The 18,364-nt window shown below is 40.8% G+C and overlaps 1 protein-coding gene across 5 annotated transcripts in view; it reads left to right on the forward strand.

The window, feature by feature from the left end:
• GRIK1 (glutamate ionotropic receptor kainate type subunit 1) overlaps window positions 1-18,364 on the forward strand; it is a 168,524-nt gene that overhangs the window by 140,533 nt on the left and 9,627 nt on the right. For 2 of the 5 annotated variants that reach the window (XM_061453724.1, XM_061453723.1), the window contains exons 12-15: window positions 3,395-3,513; window positions 7,645-7,862; window positions 12,961-13,186; window positions 17,498-17,748. In XM_061453724.1, the coding sequence (XP_061309708.1) occupies window positions 3,395-3,513; window positions 7,645-7,862; window positions 12,961-13,186; window positions 17,498-17,748 (814 nt within the window). Of the gene's footprint in view, window positions 1-3,394; window positions 3,514-4,059; window positions 7,318-7,644; window positions 7,863-12,960; window positions 13,187-17,497; window positions 17,749-18,364 lie in introns of those variants that run through there. The other 3 variants (XM_061453725.1, XR_009743458.1, XM_061453726.1) reach the window with 3 other exon arrangements.

Genomic DNA, 18,364 nt, shown 5'->3' on the forward strand with positions numbered 1-18,364 from the left:
AGTTCATCCATCCCTGGCAGCTATGGAACGGTATACAATTAGTCATGACTTCCCACAAGCTCTTGCAGTGGCTCACTGTACCATAAATAATAACTCTTACTGTAAGCAAATCATGATCTCATTCATGACTAATATTAAATCTGCTCGACTGTAACAGACTGACTTTTCTGCAGTTGTGTGCCAAGACTAAAAACATCCCTTCGTCCCCTCCACCTCAGGACAGGCAGAAGGGAAAACAAAGCATGAGTTACCCTCAGTGCTTCCATTTTTTAAAATAACAGCAGCAACTTTGAAGGAATAATATGCATCAGGGTCCTCTGCCTGCTCCAGAGCTGCCTACGCATAGACACATGGCCAGGAGCAAACCAAAGGGAAATGCGCAGTGCTTACAAGTCATCAGCTGTGAAACCTGTTTGCTTTTCTTTCTTGGCTGTTAAAAATATTGCTATAAATCCCAGTGAAGCCTTTGGGTAAATCTATAGGTTTGCCCTGTGTAACTGTGTTTTGTTTTGTTTCTGAAATCTTTCTAAAAAGCAGTGATTCCAGGACCAGTGTAACTAATGAAGCCAGATTTCCCTACAGATTTGCGTCTCATGGCGGACTGTGATAGCCAACTGAAGTTTGTCTGTCTGTTTGCTTTCTGTGCAGCTGAAGGATTTATAGGTGATTTTTCCCATGTGGATTAACTGAAACATAACAAGTTCTGAGCTCATCCTGCAGCTTCTCTCCTAGTGGGGCTACTACTGCAATGTTTCACAACACTTGCAGGAGCATAATAACCTCTAATGCCTTTACCCATTTAACAAATGTGGCTAAAATTAGCTAAAAAACTTATATGTCATTAAAGGTTTAGAACCACACACATTCATAACATGCAGCACAAAATGTGACTTGTAACAACTTCAGTATATCAAGTTTGCGTATCATTCTCATAATCCACCTAATTTAGGAAAAGAGGAAAAGAATGTACTAGTTCAGCAAAACAGTTAACATAATTTTCTGAATGTTCTGTTATTTTCTGACACATGCTTTTTTTGAACTGATGCCTAAAAGCAGTATCTAATTAGATTGCAACTACATAAGCTGAAGTACACAAAATTGTGTCCACATGTCATCCTAATTTACTTTACACTTTATAAATTTTGATTTATTCTAAGAAGCTAAGCTATTCTTATAGTCCGCGTCTAGACCTGCTCTAGATATATCAAGATTACTGTAACATTTGCCAAGTATTTCAGCAAATATTGTTATAAAGGCATTGAGAACCTCAAGAAGTGTCCACTTTCTGACACTGCCACAGTAACTTAAAGAGTTAACAGCATTTTGACATCAGTTCATGGAAGACAAATACTCAGGAATAATTTTCATAGACTGGGATAATCTTCCTATTATTTCTTCAGACTTTTCAGCAGCAGAATAATTTCTTATTTGTCTTTGAGCCTTATGTAGCACTGTCATTGTTATAATAATTTTTAAACTCAAGCACTGAAGTTTTTATCACTGTGAAGGATTACAGACTGACAAAGCTCTGTTTACTAAATACACTGGGAGAGAATGAACAAAGTATTTTCTGCCAAAACTTCCCTTTACTGCTGTTGATGTCAATGATGCTAGAGCTAGGTTGCTGAGGTAACCACCAGTGGTGAATAATGTCACACAGAGCCTATATAAAAAGGTGCTTAGGTGACTGAGCATCTCAACTCTATAAGGAGCCTCAGCACAGCTGCTGCTGAAGGCTGAAAAGAGGAGAAATGGCCAGGAAAACAGAAGGCCTGAGCAGTGAAATAGAGATGAATTGTAAGCCAGGATCTTCTCTGAGCTCAGCAAATCAATGGAAACACAGGAAGAAAACTGGCTTTCGTTTCAAAGAGAAAAATAAATATATACCTTAGTAGCACATTAAAATACATACCCAGAGCTATAAAAATCTTTCCAGTCTGGCAGAAATAGTTTTTCTGCCAAAATTTCACTGCCAATTTCTAGCAATGGATGTTTTGCTTTTTTGGTGATGGAAACGTGTGCATCCAACCTGCTGAATGTGGTGGCTGTCTCAAACAATGCAAGATCCCAGCCTTAGACTTTCCAGTTATGTCAGGCAGAGTTATTTGTACATCTTCTTACTGTCCTGTGTTAACACTCTGGGATCCTGTGAGTGAATGCTCATCATGGGACCTCTTCACTTTTATGGCAGTTGGCAGCTCAGGCAGCCTACAGGTCTTAATTTTGGGTCTCTTGTTAAGGATATGTTTCCCTGTGTGTGCATAAACTGAGTTGGGAACAATTTTGTTACTACACAGCAGTTGCTTGCATTATTCGAGCACAAATTTAAACCATATAACTTGGTGATTGTACGCAGAACTGTTGTATCTTGCACCTGAAAACTGTCCTTTTTTATGATTTGAATACTGTTGTACTAGAAATGGTAATATTGTGCAGCTAATGACATCCTTAGCTACATACTGTTTCAATTAGTGGGTTCATTATTATCGGAGTTCATTACTTCGGCTAAGCAAGGCACTCTGCTTGCAACCGTGCGTAAATTCAATGCTTAATTATATTGTTGAAGCAGTAATTAAAATATATTGGCCTGGCATTGCCAATTAAAGCTATATTCATAAACTTCATGAGGAAGAATGCAAGCCACACAACAGTGGGAAGCAACAGCAGGCAAGGCACCTTGGGGAGAAATGGTCCTTAATGTAGCTCTGCCAAGTGTTGTGTGGAGCAGAAGGGGAACAGTTTGCAGTTGCAGGATGGTATGTGGGGAATAGAGCAGAACTCTTCCATTAAGGCAATCCTCCACATAATTTTCTCTCAGAAACACTGACAACATGGCCCTATGTCTTTCAGGCACTGCAGTTGCTCCCAAACACCTTTGAACGACTGGCAATATTTTCTTTCGCTGCCATAACAGCCTTGTGCAGGGAGAGCACATTCAGCATCAAGCATGTCAGTTACAGACAGCAAATGATGGTTGCTTTTAGAGGGCTTTTACTCCTCCATTATTTTCTAAATTCTATTCCAAAGAGCAGCTACATGACTTCGAGTTTTTCCCTGCTCCTGTGAATGTCTGTCTGTCAGCAGTGCAGGCAGGGAAGCTGTGGGGTGTTGCAGCAGCCTCACCCTTGAGGACTCTAAAGCCAAGAGTGGGAGGAGTAAGGGAGTAACCTTTTGCTAGATCTGGGACTGTAAAAACAGCTCTTGGCATTGCAATGCTGCTCCACGGCTTGCACAAGGCAGCTGCAGGACGTTGGGCAGGACAGCCTTTCAGCTGAGGTTTTTTTTTCCTTGCTTCCTTCATTAGCCTCCTCACTTTGTGTGTTGTTCAGCAGGTTTGCTGCCACTGTATGTACTCTATTTGATGTTTACAGATTGTTTCTGTTAACTGCCACAGGTTTACACCATATGAATGGTATAACCCCCACCCGTGCAACCCAGACTCAGATGTGGTGGAAAACAATTTTACTTTACTAAATAGTTTCTGGTTTGGAGTTGGAGCTCTCATGCAGCAAGGTACACCGGTTACACTTCGTTATCGCACACATCCCACAGTCTGCTCAAGGGCTTCTGTGCTGGTAAACTCCACCCTCTGTAAATGCAACTCATACTGTAAAACCTGATCTCAGAAACTAACAGAACAAAGGAAGAAAACGACGTGCCACTGCAACCGGGAGCAGGCAGAGGAAGGGAACCTATGAAACCCAGAATAGGGCTGAAGCAGAAGGAAGGAGGGGAAGCATCTGAGAGAAAGAGAAGCAGACAGGGTCACATGGGAGTTTCTGGGGCCAAAATGTAAAATAATCGCAAGAGAGCTATGAAGTGCTTCATGCTGAAGTTGAGTTTATTGGTATAAGAGGTTTGGAAATAGGAAGGTGTTGGGCTCCATCCCAATGGAAACGGTAACAGCCTTAGCTACCCTAGAAAAACAGTTATAATTGCTGAACAACAACAACAAAAAAACATGCTCTTTCTTCAGAAGGGTTGTTAAGTTTGTTGGCACTTGTCAAACACTTTGTTTAAAAACAAAACCAAACCTTTTTTTTTATGGCTTTTCTGCAGGTATGGGTCCCATCCTTCTGTAAATGCATCCAACCTTAGAAGCATTAACTTTACCCAGTCACAAGTTCCACCAGTTGATGATGATTTTGGAAACAGCTGACACTTAACTCAGTTGACAAGGAAGGGCAGTGAAGCTTACTCCATATGGGAAGTCAAACAGATATGTGTACTAAATGCATTTGGTTATGGCATATATGTTCTAAGATTTCCAATTAAATCACCATTCACAAAAACTGAGGCCCACTGAAAAGAATGCAGATATTTTCTGTCAAACATTTCAAGTTGAATCAAAGCTGACCAAAAACCTCCCACCCTGCAACAACAAGCAAAAAGGCAATTCAGAGGATAGCCCAGCAGTACCTTGGTATTAAATCCCTAAACGTTTAAGTAAGGAATATAAAACCATCTCTGCATTCATCCAGGTACAGTTTATTCTTCCCTCTTTAACAGATCTGAGTAGCAGTGAAAAAAACAAGAGGAGGATTTTTTCATAAGCATGGTAGAGAATAAAGTTTGTATTTTATCTAAGATGCACTTGCTTTTATTGGTGCACTAATGTATTGACAGGAGCTTTATCATAGAAATTACTTTGAAGAGGTTGGATGCTTTATTCTTTTATTTTCTTTCCAACTTATGAGTAAAACACAGGCTGAGGTTTTACAGTATCAGGCAGGTGTGTGTATATAACTGTGATTGCCCTGTGTGTGAAAGTGCCCCAGGATTTTGTGTTTTGGTGTACTGCCTTTTTTGGAGTTTACCATCATCCACAGCAAACTGTGGGATGCAGTGTCTGCTCGTTACCACTACCTTGGGTACATGACAGTCAGCCCCAACCAGACTCTGCTTGTCTTTCAAGAAGATTAAAAACAAAGCAAAAGAAAGAAAGAAAGAAAGAAAGAAAAACAAAGAAAGAAAGAAAAAAACATTTGTAAGGCAACACAAATGTTTCCATGTACAAACTTGTGGTGCGTGTGATTGTAAGTGCATCATCGTTAATGTGAAGAGTTTGAACATGATGTGAATGGTTGTGACTCTGCATCTAGCGTTATGTTCTTTCTTGTTGGCAGCAGCTGCTTGTTGTGCTTGATTGGAAGCCACTTGTTATTAAATTTTAAAATGTGATGATCAGACTTTCTCTTTTCTACAGAGCGTGAGCAAAGTCTGGATCAGGATTGGCTGTCATGTCTGCCATTAAAAGGCACTAGAGAGACTTCAGCAAGTATTGTCTCTGACCCCGAGTCTTGCTAGCAACGTTTTTATTTAAATGTTACTTCCCCTGTTTTTCCCCTGCAAGTCTCAGATGTGTTATGCATACTCTGAAAGCATCCAAACAGGGCACATTTCATCCAATTCATTCAGAGAAACTATCACTTTCAGAAAGGAAAGCTATCCGTCAGAGCCCCAGTTCAGCCAGACAATGGGTCAGACTAGGAGTATCTGGTTGAGGAGAGTGCATAGGGTGAAGCTGGTGAGCATGGAGCATATATTAACGCTTTTTTGTTGGAATCGATGCCCTCAGAAATGCAAACACCGAAATAAGTGTTGGAGTGATCAAAAGAGATGCTGGGCATGCTTGGTTCAGCTGGGAGCAAAGTGTGCTCAGCACCTCACTAAAGAAAAACGGTAGCTCACTGCATAATTAATAGGCCGTGGCATTTTGAGTTTAATTGTACTGAATGTATTCTGCTGATTTTTCACACACAACTTTTCGCTAGAGGAAATCACAGGAGATTTGGCATCTCACCCAAAAAAATTCAGCACATAGGGCTTCTTGCCTACTCTCTTCTGCTGCCAGAAGGCTGCACTGGCAGATTTCATGATTGCTTGTTGAGGTATCTGCAAGGTATCTGGCTATTATTCATTATTGGGATCTATATGTCAGAGCTAGGTATTGCATCAGGGTCCAAGTGTAGAAATTATATTTATATAGCTGTCTAAGCTTGACAGAAATAATACCTTCAGGATGGCTTGAATCAGCACTCATAGAAGCCAGCTTTTGCAGGTCAACCTCAGCTTAGAAATAAATGCACTTCTCCTGAGATCAACAATACAATAAAGATTTCATTGTACTTAAAAAAATATAACCTGAAAAGCAAGAAAGTACAAGAGACCACAAACATAAACCCATATAGAGCTACAGCTCTTGAAACAAATATATTTGGACTCAAAATTTCAAGTGAATTTTGCTTTTAGACTGCTGCTTAATTTGAAATCTGTCCAGCACCAGGGCTGCAGAGGGCTGCACAGGCAGAGCATCTGCTCTCATTTGGCAATTCTGTCAACCTACTCAAACCCTTGGGCTATGCTTAGCTTTGACCTTTAAGAGACATGCCTATAAGTGTACAAAGCTAAGTTAAATCTGTTTGTAATTGTTCAGAAAGTTTTTACTCTTTTGGTCTTTGCCCCAAAAGTCACATTCAGAATTTTTCAAAGTCCGAAAATATTCTCAGTAACATGTTTAAATTTCTTACAGAAATCATTAAATAGCTGGGAAGAGATAATATGTCAACATGTTTTTCCAGTAATAGAAATATGTTTGTCACATCAAAGGATTTACATGCTGAGATCTCTATTCACAGGCACTTAAGTTCTTTCTTAAATCCATCCTTCATTAACAAAATAATTATGCAAAGGCTTACTTTTTAAATCAAAAGTATTCAAGTGACTGTGTAAGTGCCTTACTGAACCAGATCCTTGAATCCCAATGAGCTAAGTTCAGCAGTGATGCCTGTAAAAAGAAAAACAACATAAAACTTGCATCAGAATGCTTAGAAATAAAAGTACCTGTGTGGCTTAAATACAGTTTACCTGAGCTGTTTAGAAGCCAATTCAGTGTCATTAACTTCCACAGGTACTTTTCTGTAGGGTTCTATGACAATAGCAGAGCACTTTCGCTTTTGTTGGTGACGTGCAAGATCTGCTAAAACCCTTTCAGCCATAATCAGTGTTAAATACACTGGATGAAACTTTGCATTGCCCTGTAAATCCAAAGGACACATCCATTCACCCTCTGAATTTTCAGATGTAAACCACACATTTATAATAAGATGTGTTATGGGATTTTCTCTCAGGTTCGTACAGGCCAGTAAGTTCAGTGGAACTGTATTGACTGCCCTGGTTCTGCTTAGGTATGCCAATAGGGTGCCCAGGGCAGGTTTCTCTTATAAGGTAGTTCTGCCAGGTAATTTGTAACTAGAACAAGCACTGAAAAGAACAGCATTCTACTAAAGATCTCTGGTCAAAAAACTGATTACAGTATACTGGCAATGACTCAGAAAATGGACAAAAATACTAGTATAGCTTGCTGGGGATGTAAGAGGTTAATATCACAATGAGCATTAGCTCAGAAATGTAATGGGGCTTAGACCCAAGGATAATTCCATTTGTCATATATCATGGCATACATCCTCTTCACAGTGTATTACCATTATAAATGTTAGCTGTGCATCTGTGAGATTACTGTTGAAATCATTTTATCATACTACAACTCATAACAGCATTCTGTGCCTAAAACCAGTCTGTGGTATCAGGAAAGGCATCTTTCAGCATCATTTTAATATGATTGTTTTGATGATATTGTAACAGGATCAGAGCTGATGCCCAAAGCTCTTTCTACCAGAATAGTTGGAGGAATATGGTGGTTTTTCACCTTAATCATAATCTCATCCTATACTGCCAACCTGGCTGCCTTCCTGACTGTGGAGAGGATGGAATCCCCCATTGATTCAGCAGATGATTTGGCAAAGCAAACCAAGATAGAGTACGGGGCCGTTAGAGATGGATCCACCATGACCTTCTTCAAGGTAAGATGGCATCAGCCAGCTCTGTACGGTTGGACTGACTCATGGCCCTCCAGCAATAAAATGGTGAGGTGGAATCACAACATTTGAAAGAATTAGCATCATAGGTAAATACATCATTTGCCCAAATCCATAGAGGATCCTTCGGCAATATTTATTTAAAAGATGGGAGATTTTCCCCCAAGACATATGGAGAAACAATCCAGTGCTGTACTGTTGTGAGGGGTGAACCCATGTCTTTGTTGGGAGGACCTGAAGGGAATGGAGGCAAAGACCTGGAGACATTCTGCTCCAGGTTGCTTCTCAGGGTGGGATCTCAGGTTCTTGCAGCCACTTGGCCAAGATCACTTCTGAAGGTCACATTTGCACCTCAGGCAGTATTATTGCATGGCAATAATACAACAAAATGCAGTAAAATGCAAGTTTGTCCCTTTTTAAAAATGGTCCATGGTCAATACCACACAGATTATTAATATACAGGCTACATGCACATGAACACATCTGTAAGTAGAATATCATTTTCTGTGGCTAATTGCTTTGTAGATAACTGCATTTTTTTTCCATATTAGTATTAATTACATACAAAATGGATTAATCTCCTAAAATGTCAGTGTGAAAGCAAACAAGCTATAAATACAGGATACACGTGCAAAAATCCTGTGACAAGTAGAATTAATTAGCAGCTTCATCAGTAGTCTCAGCAGGGAAGTTAAACACTGAATGAACTGGATATCAACCTTTTCACCATAGTATCTAAGAACAGTGTTTATAGATAGTCAAATATGAGGTGCCTTTGAAGAGGATGAAACACAGTGGGGAAGCAGCATGTGGGGCAAAACAATACCTGTGCCGTGCATGACCCCTCTCCTCTGCTGCTCCAGCCCAAGCCCCCTGCCGCACTTTAGCCATAAGCCCATACGCTTCTACATGAGGCAAAATGCTTACACATAGGAAGGATCTTGGCTAGGATATTTGGGTCACGTCTCAAAACCAATAATGCTCATCAAGGACGTCCCAGTAATGTTATAGATCTGATGGTAGGCTGTCCCTGCTGGAGCTGTCAGGGATGAACTGCCCTTATAGTGGCTCTCCTGTGGCTGAATAGAAACGTTTCCATGCTGAAAGAAACACACAAACTACAGTATCTTTCAGGGTCTCATTATAGTCAGTTCTTCAAATGATGAGCTGAAATTTCCATTAAGATATGCTGGGAAACCCATCTGAAGATATGCCTGGAAACTGCAGGGGAAAGCAGCCGTGCCACCTTCACCTCTGGGAAGCTCCCTTGGTCTAAGAGATCTTCACTGCCCAAAGACGGTCACTGCCGTTGCTATTCTGAAATCAAATTCAGCATCAGAAAGAAATCTTCAGAGCTTGTTGCTTCCATGTATGTTTAGAGGAAATAGCTCCTGAATTTCATGAGAAATTCAGAACAATTTCCTAGAGCTGCTTCCAGCTTTACACTGATTTTTTTTTTTTTGCACCATTAATCCCTGAGGTTAAAATTTGTAGGCTTAAAAGAATGCGAAACTTTATTTAAAAAAAAAAAAAAGGACAAGGTGATTAAATACTTGTATGCTATAGATGCTATAGATGCTAGCTTACTTGTACCTGAAATAGGTGTGTACACAAAAGCAAGTGAAATGACACTAGGTTTTTTACAGACTGGAGATGGATTCTCTGAAACAGTGAAGGTGAAATAGTGAAAGATATATGAAAACCACAATTTATCACACTTGTAAACCAGTGACACATACATAGTGTTATGGAAAAGGTGGTGTTATTTTTATTACAGAAGCCCTTCAAGAGTTTCCCAAGGTTAAGACTTCTTTATGCTGTCCAAAACTTAAAAAAATAAATAAAAATCACTGAGTAGGTCTCTGTACAATAAATACCATAGATACTTACGTATGCAAAAGGAATAATGTGTGCTCTGTGAGGGCATATACTTCTTGACATAAGAGCATCCCCTCACATACACACCAGTAAGAGACCTGGGAATGAGGAGAAGGCAAGGATAAGGGTTTCTGGGCAGCAGTTTCTCCTGTGCCCGTGTTGCATGTGCATTATGGTATAGTTTAAGAAAAAGCACCTTTGCCGTACCAGTTCTAGAGAAGATACTTGAAATAACTCTGCCTTTTTCTGGGGAGCTGTGGAGTCCTAATGTGACCTGGACAGTTTCTCCTGAGCTGTTCCATGCTGTGATGGCCTCTAGGAGCACCCTAGTGCCCAGAAGTAGCCCCTGACAGCCGTACCCCTGCGATTCGAGGGCTGGAAGAGCTGAGCTGGGGTGAAAGTTGCTTTTCACGTTGGGCAGCCTGTGCTGTAGAGATGGTCCTGCCACCTGAGAGTGCTGATGTGATGGGAACAGGGAAAGTAGGAATCAGCACAAGCAGGTGCAACAGCAGTAAAAATGTCCTGCAGGAGTGTGGTGCAGGGCTGGGTTGCAGTTAAGGAAGGGTCATTATTTCAGGTGCTTCCTGTGTTGCAAGATTTGATTTAGCTAAGGGCTAAGCCAAGAAATGCCAAGAGAAATAGAAGACTCTTTCAGATCAACATTTTTTTAAAGCAGAACTGTGACACTTCCAGGATTTTCTTGCTGTGAAGGAAAGAGGAGCAAGAAAGTCCCTTCCATGCAGGGCATAAAAGACCAGAAAGACCGGATGGGTCTGATTTTCAGGACTATAAGAGACACACTTGGCAAAAGTGTGTTTCTGAAGACATCAAGGGCAGAGAAAGATTTTGGCATGAAGCAAATTCTGAAGAGCTTTGGTTTAAGATGTTGTGCTTAAATAACAGCAGGAAGCCCCTGAAAGATATTACCCAATGCACCTGCTGGATGGGATATAGGTTGGGAAACATAAAAGAAAAGCAAGGTACTTCCATTGTTTTTCTGAAAGCTTGTTCTGCATTTGTTCAAACTTAAATCACTTTTTATTAGTCTTGTTTAGAATGCATATGCTGACAGTTGTGGTTTTCCACTAATTTTGAATGTCCTACATTAGTATCCCTATTGTAATAGTGTCTTCAGAAAAAATATTGTTAAAGAGGCAATATTTTCTAGAAAGCTTCTGCAGTGACTATACCTTCTACCCAGGTATTGCAGGCAATGAAAACAAAAGCAACTGAAATTATTTGGGAGTAAGAAATGTAGTTCTGACCTTGAAGAAACCTCAGTCTCCTCCCTGTACACAGATCCCAGATGAAAATACCCAGAAAACAGGGCCTGGACAATTAAGGAGTGATCCAGCAAGGGGATAGGATTTTAGGCAGGTGAGCCAACAGGATCTCAGGCAGCATTCACCATCTGCATGAATGTCCAAATTTAGGAAAAGTCCAACAGAAGGCAAGATGTTTCACATCCACAAATCATGACACACACAGACTGCTGTCCTGCTCTGTTTCCAACATGTCTATAAATCTTCCATTGCTTTCTTGCCCCTCTGTGATAATAGATCTTAATCTCATGTTGCAGCTCTTGCCAGCCCCTACCTTCTGATATGCAGACATGTTTCCACTGAAGTCAATGAGAATTCAATGGCCAGAAATATGATCTATCCTGAAAAAAAAAGGGAGTTGGCAAACTGAGAAGCTAAGATCTTTCTTGCAAACTCATCTAAATAAGGAATGCATCCTTCCAGTAAATTCAATATCAGATTCAATCTACTACATAAACTTATCATCAATTTCAAAACAATATTCCCAGCTGAGCAGTAAAAATGGTTTCTAATAGTAAAGAGCCGCTTAACCATCTTCAAAGTTTAGTGGTATCCCATGGCTTACCAAACTTAGGTGGAATTTAGGTGGCATTCACAGGTGTTGAATTTACAGGTAAAGCACATTAACATTTAAAGCTAAAAGAACCAGAAAATCAACTTGTCATGGGAATCCCCAATCCACTGGTGTGGACCACATATGGTCTCCACACAGTGAGTCTAAAATCAGCTATGGTGGCTACAAACCAAAGATAGGACCCATGAAGGAAATGAGGATCTACTGGCCCAGAACTGGGGAAATGTAAGTGTGTGGGGGACCTTCAACTCATACTTACATTAAAGAATTGGTTTGTGTGTGTGTGGCTTGTGCTAGGCTGCAGCACAGAGCAGTTCAGCAATGCTTGGTTTTGCTGTCTTGTGACAAAATAATTTCTGTTGACAGTTTCTAATGGTCCAAGTGACATTGTGTGCTCCATGGTGTTTGAGAGTGTACAAGGAGACAGGTTTGATTGTTAGCACTGTGAGAGCACTTAAAGGTTTTTGGTTTGCAGGTAGCGCATCTTGAGAGTTGCAGGCACAGGGCTCCCGCCTGTCCCTAAGCAGATTCAGTTTTTCTTTTCATATCCTCCAACAAAGGCAGAAGTCCACACAAGGGTGCACTGGCACTGCCATTGCCATACCCTGCAGGGTGCCTTGTGAGCTCCCATGCAGGGAAAGGAGCCGGAAGGAAGGGATATTCAACATTGTATGCAGGCAGCTGGGGCTTCTGGCATCCCACTTCCTCGTGCAGCTGGGCACTGACACGGGACATGTACACACTCTTGGCAAATTCCCCCTCAGCTTCAGTGGGAAGAGGATGAAGTCCTTAAGTCTGACTGCAATGGAAAGCAAAAAGCAGAAGTTTGCTTAGAAGTTGTTTTGTTTCTCAAGCTATATTCTTGATGCACATGACTTCTAGGCAAGTGGTATCAATACAACAACAGAACCAGTACTTCATCATCAGGCTTTTGGAGTAGTGAATTTGCCCTGGCAATTGCTGTTGCACTCAGAAGCAGTGGCTTCTGCTTGCTGCTTCTGAGTGCAACAGTATCCAGATGCACTAATTTAGCTGGGTTGGGTGCTGCAATCCATGTAACAGCATTAGCCCAAAAAACTTCAAAGCACTTCACAGCCGTGCTAGTAATGAAGTTCCTGGCACTGCAAAGGAAGTGAAAAATGAGATTCCTCAGCATAAAGCACAGCAAGAGAGAAAAGCTGTGGGAGGGAAAGCCCTGCTACCAATTCTCCAATGTGCTATAGGCATCGGTCACAACAAAAGGCTGACAAATATTTTACAAGTGTAATTTGGGTGCCGGTGTGATTCTGCCCTCATTTTCCCTCCTTAGAAATCCAAAATATCAACATATGAGAAGATGTGGGCATTCATGAGCAGCAGGCAGCAGACAGCGCTAGTGAAGAACAATGATGAAGGAATCCAGCGTGTGCTCACAACGGACTATGCACTGCTAATGGAGTCCACCAGCATAGAATATGTGACTCAGAGAAACTGCAATCTCACCCAGATCGGGGGGCTCATTGATTCAAAAGGCTACGGTGTGGGAACCCCTATTGGTAAGATGCTTTCCAGAACAGGTGTTGTGGAGCAAAACCAGCAATGTCCCCTTCGGAAGTTTAGATGGCCATTTGAATCATGCCCTAGTCCTTTAGAAACCTTTCACATCAAAAGAAACCCTAGGAGACTCCCTTCAGGCAAAACATCTACTCTTGCCCTGCTCATCTGCAGAATGAGGTCAAGTGACCTGCTTGCCTTCTGGAGCATCCCATTTATAGCAAACTGGGTATCCTCTGTGATGCTCAAGGTGTAAGTTGCTCTACTGAAATTCAGTTTAGTTTGAGAAATCAGGTAGTGTCTCTGGGAAAATGGAAGTGAGCTGGATAAAAGTTATGTACAGTGTATACACCCTCAAGAAAACTGCATGAAAAGAGATGAAATTCTGATTGATTTGATGACCTCTGAGTAACACATAAGAACAGCAAGAAGCAATTGTAAAGTTCTGCATCTGCATCAGTGATTTCAACATTTTAAGTGGAGTCTCAAGACTTCCAATCTCGGTGAAATCTTTCCAGTAGACCTTTTTTAGCATATCTGGTGTCCTTTTCAAGATCTTCTAAGTGTAGAGAATTAGGAAGTGTGTCAGGTTTTTTGTGGTCTGTTCTTGTGAATAATTGGCACCAGGCAGCCAGATCTTTTTCCTGCATAACATTCTTCTCCACACTGCTCACATTTGCGTTTACCATGCCACACTCAATTAATGGCTATGAAATTTTATTTTCTTCAGGGAAATTATTCAAAGCACTATCAGTTTACGTGAATATAGCAGGTGAAGTATTTTGTCCACTGGTTTCTTAGTAGACAAGATATGAACAGGGGAAAAACACCACTGCACTGTGAGCTGTGATTCTTTATGCTATTGAGTACCTCAGATTGTCATGCGGATAAAATTGTAAGTCTATTTTTCCACTGGATGTGTTAGAACAGCCTTCTCACCCTGAGGAAAATGATACCAAAGCTAAAATCCCAAATAAAGACAAATGTACGGCAAAAGTTTAATTGCAGTTATAAAGCTGCCACAATTTAAACCAAGAACAATGAAGGAATAATTGGAACAGATGGTAATCCTCAGAGAGAGCACATCCATTGGCAGTACAGCTGTGAAATGTATTTATAAGATGTTTCTTGTATGATAAATGTGCTTTAATTTTTTTCTTAAGGAAAACCAGCAAAATTCATGGGAATAGATATCTCCAAGCCTTGTGGAATAATTCAGTGCCATTAGGCACGTTAAATTCTTAAATGATTGATTTCATAAACAAGAGAAGCTGTGGAGATCCTTCAGATGGGCCCCAGAGGCTGTTGTTTTTCTCACAGCATTCAAGACTATTGATTTCAGAAGCTGTATTTAAAAAAAAAAAAAAACAAACAAAAAGCAAAACAAACAAACAAATCAGCAAAACAAAAAAAAAGCCAAACCTTGTCCATGACCTGTAACACCAAAGTTTCAGCATGTCTTAACTGGTGTCTGCATCTTTTCGTTCAGCAGAATGCACAAACACATGGCTAGGGTTTTCAGCAGCAAACATATGCCTCACACTCCCGGATTTCCAGTGAATGAGCTGAATATCAGCACTGTTCAGCTCCCAGAGAAACAAGAAGGATAATTTTTGAAAGTTCTACAAATCTAGGAAATGTACTGTTTTATCAGAGCATCTCCTGCAAGTAAAACACCTGCAAATACAGGCTGTCTTCCTACTTCTTTGTGCTGAGTTAGGAAAAGGGGAATTAGTTATATCAACAAGCATCTCCGTTTATGTTCATTACAGAGCCAATGGGTCAGAGAGAGGAGGGCTTTCATCAGATTCTTGGCAAATACTATTACTAATGAAAAATCTGCAGCAACACTTGGTGGTGAACTTAATGCACTCTGGAAGTACTGCTGTAGCAAAGGCACCTCTAAGCAAGCCCTATGCAAAATGTCACCCTGGGGGGGAATCCAGTTTAAGAAAGCGTCATTATTATAGACACCAGGACAGGTACTAATTCCAGTATCCCTGCCAGTGCTGATGCTAGTAATTCTAACACTGAAGCTATTATTAGTTACTTGGGAGACTGCTAAGAAAGTAGATGGATGTGTTTCTTGGCCTGAGAGGTAAGTTGTTAATAGCTCAAAGGCCATAAATGATAGGCTGAATATTCAAAGAGGTGTTGAGATGGATTTGTGTGCAGTTTTAGTGCTCACCAACAAAACATCACCAGTCCAGCACTCCAGGCACACTTGACAAACTTTAAAAGCACACACAGAAATATACCTGTTATCCTCAAGATGAATTGTGATAATCCTGCTGGCAACATAAACATCACAAAAAAGAATGAATATCTCCACAAATCCTGCACTGTGAGCGAGGCTGCTTCACTCTACCTAACAGCTATGTCCTTTCAGGCAAGGGAAAATAGATGAGTCCTACGATCTAACAGTCTTTAGCTATCAGGGCGACAAACATCTCCTAAGGTAGAAACTGTTCTGTTCTTTCTTCTGAGAGAAACTGATGTTTTCAGTGGAAATAATTCACTTCTCTGTTTTTGAAGGCGCTTCTGTTTTATTTTCTGTTGGGCTTATTTTTGGTTCTTTAATAGCATGCATAGAAATCATCTATACTTACAGCAGGCATATTTTCCTTTCAAAGCTGGCTACCTCAGGCAGTGGCTGCTGATTGCTGGCTTCCCAGATGGAATTTGTATAATCTGACACGTCTCCTGGCATCTGTGGTCACAGCATGTCCTAGTGCTGGCAGTAAGAGACACTGAAAAATAGCTGAGTGTTGGCAAAACAAAACAAAGAACTGCAATGTTTTTCAAGCTGATTCTCCTCAGACAATGTTGTGGGCTAAAGGAAATGGAAAGCAGAGAAAGGGATTTGTATTCATGGTACAATTATTTTTAATAATGTCCTGCATGGCAATCTGAGAAAGAAAACTGAAGCTGTGAGGCCAGGTTTCAAAGGCTATTTAGCATAAAGACACAAAAGTGGTGACTAGTGAGATTTTTCTTAAGTCTATATGTACCGTGCTATCACTCAAATTCTGCCATATGTTCTGCCTTAAAAGTTTATTTACCTTGATTAGATTGAGGGTTGCCACTGCTTTAATTTGCCGAAAAATACTACTTTTGGTAAAATTACTGTTTAAGAAAACAGTCTTATTAATGTGCTAAAGGAGAGAAAAGGGTGGATGGTAGTTAGCTACAGGACAAATGGCTGGTGACACTATTTCAGTCCAGAGTCTAAATGCTTCCAACTGTAGGAATCCCAGCATGTTAGGATCTGGAGGTACATACATGTCTTTAGAGTCAAACAGCCTTTCTTGTAACCCTCTCCTGCTTGCTATCATAAAATGCTTGCCACGTAAAGACAAGTCTCTCTCACAGTGCCAAAACCAACTTCCACCTGTCTATTCTAATTATTATCAGGATTGCTGCTGTTGTTCATAACTTCAGTTTCTGGCAATATAAGATAATCAGTAGCAATTTCCTTTAACTATGTGCTGCTCCTAAAGCCAGGTGAGAGGCAAACCTCTGCTTTGTCCCCTTTTAGGAGCGACAGACTTGTGCTCCTGAAGCAGCACAAGTTGGCTGAAGGGACTTACAGATGGCAGAGATTTTGGAAGATGGAGAGCCAGAGCAGAGTGTGTGAGAGGCAAACCTGAACAGATTGAACCACCCAATGTGACCCAGCTACTTTCCAGATACAGTACAGGCCCATCAACACTGTTGGCCTGGAAAAGAAAAGGATAAAATACTTTCTATTTTCAGCTGGCAATGCCAACATTGTTGCAAGTGATGGAAAAGGAGACTTGGCCACCCATTGTTCTTATAAGCTGTTAGGTAGCTGGAATTGTGGGCTAATGCAGATATAAATGAGAAAAGAATGTATCTGACTGTGGGTTTTTCTTAGACAGCTACTCATTTTACAAGCAGTAGGAAAAATAAGCAGATGTTGAAGTAAATAGAAGAGATGCAAAGTGGAAAGTCTCAAAGGGTGCTCAAAGCAATATTCAAACATGATATGGAGGAATTACTTCACAAGAAAACCTACAGCCAAGGCTTAAATAAACCTCAGAGGGGGAGCCTAGAAATTATAATAAATTCTCAAATAACCGCACCAAAGGAGCCTTCTGCTTTCCAGTCCCTAGGGCAGACACCAACAGATAATCTTCTTCCCCCTTCCAGCTGAAGAAAACCTGACTTTCAGCTGGAATAATCAACCTTGTGATAAGGAAGCCCTTTTGCTTCATATAGCAGCAGCTTGCTCCTTCCCTGACTTCACTTTGCTGCAGCAAGCACTGACAAATCTTGCTCTCACCTTGCAGGGTCTCCTTACAGAGACAAGATCACCATCGCCATCCTCCAGCTCCAGGAGGAGGGAAAGCTGCACATGATGAAGGAAAAGTGGTGGCGAGGCAACGGCTGCCCCGAAGAGGACAGCAAAGAAGCCAGTGCTCTCGGGGTGGAGAATATTGGAGGCATCTTCATAGTGCTCGCTGCAGGGCTTGTTCTTTCAGTGTTTGTAGCCATTGGTGAATTTATATATAAATCAAGGAAAAACAGCGATATTGAGCAGGTGAGTCATCCATTCCCAGCTTGCTTAAGTTTCTGGGAGACTGAGCTTTGTGGATGTGGAGGTTACTGCATTATAAATCTCTGCTGGAGCACAGATTTTGTATTGCTGAACTCTCACCATGGTTTCTCACACTAAGGATAAATAACTGATGAATAAGAACAGGGACATACCTCACCCACAGTCCAATTAGTGCTGCTTAGTATGGCAGTGCAGAACAAGAGCAATTAATTTCTCAAACATTTTCTGCTTGATCTTTAAGACTTAAAGTATAAATTACATTGGAAGGGAATAAAAAACAACTGGATTTTCTTCTTCATATGGCATTAGCATCAGCCCTTTGAGTAACAACAAGAGTGTACTTCTAAACCCCCAAGTGTAGTTTTTCTCTTGCTTTAGAAAGCATTTTTTTCATAGCCAGGAATTTACACACTATGCTGAACCATGCATTTCAATGCAGGGAAACCTACTAAAAGTTGATGGATACCACAGAAAAGTAAGATCTTGGAGCCAAAGGAATTCTGATTATAGATCCACTGAAGTATAAGGAGCAATTTAAAAGGGCAGAGGGAAAACAGAGGAAATGCTGTGTATAAATCATGCCTTGGGTGTTACAGCT

The sequence above is a fragment of the Pezoporus flaviventris genome, unplaced genomic scaffold (genome assembly GCF_033815535.1).
Source record: "Pezoporus flaviventris isolate CSIRO_AGI_PZ_B2104156 unplaced genomic scaffold, CSIRO_AGI_Pfla_v1 ptg000015l, whole genome shotgun sequence".
In the NCBI taxonomy this organism is placed as follows: domain Eukaryota; kingdom Metazoa; phylum Chordata; class Aves; order Psittaciformes; family Psittacidae; genus Pezoporus; species Pezoporus flaviventris.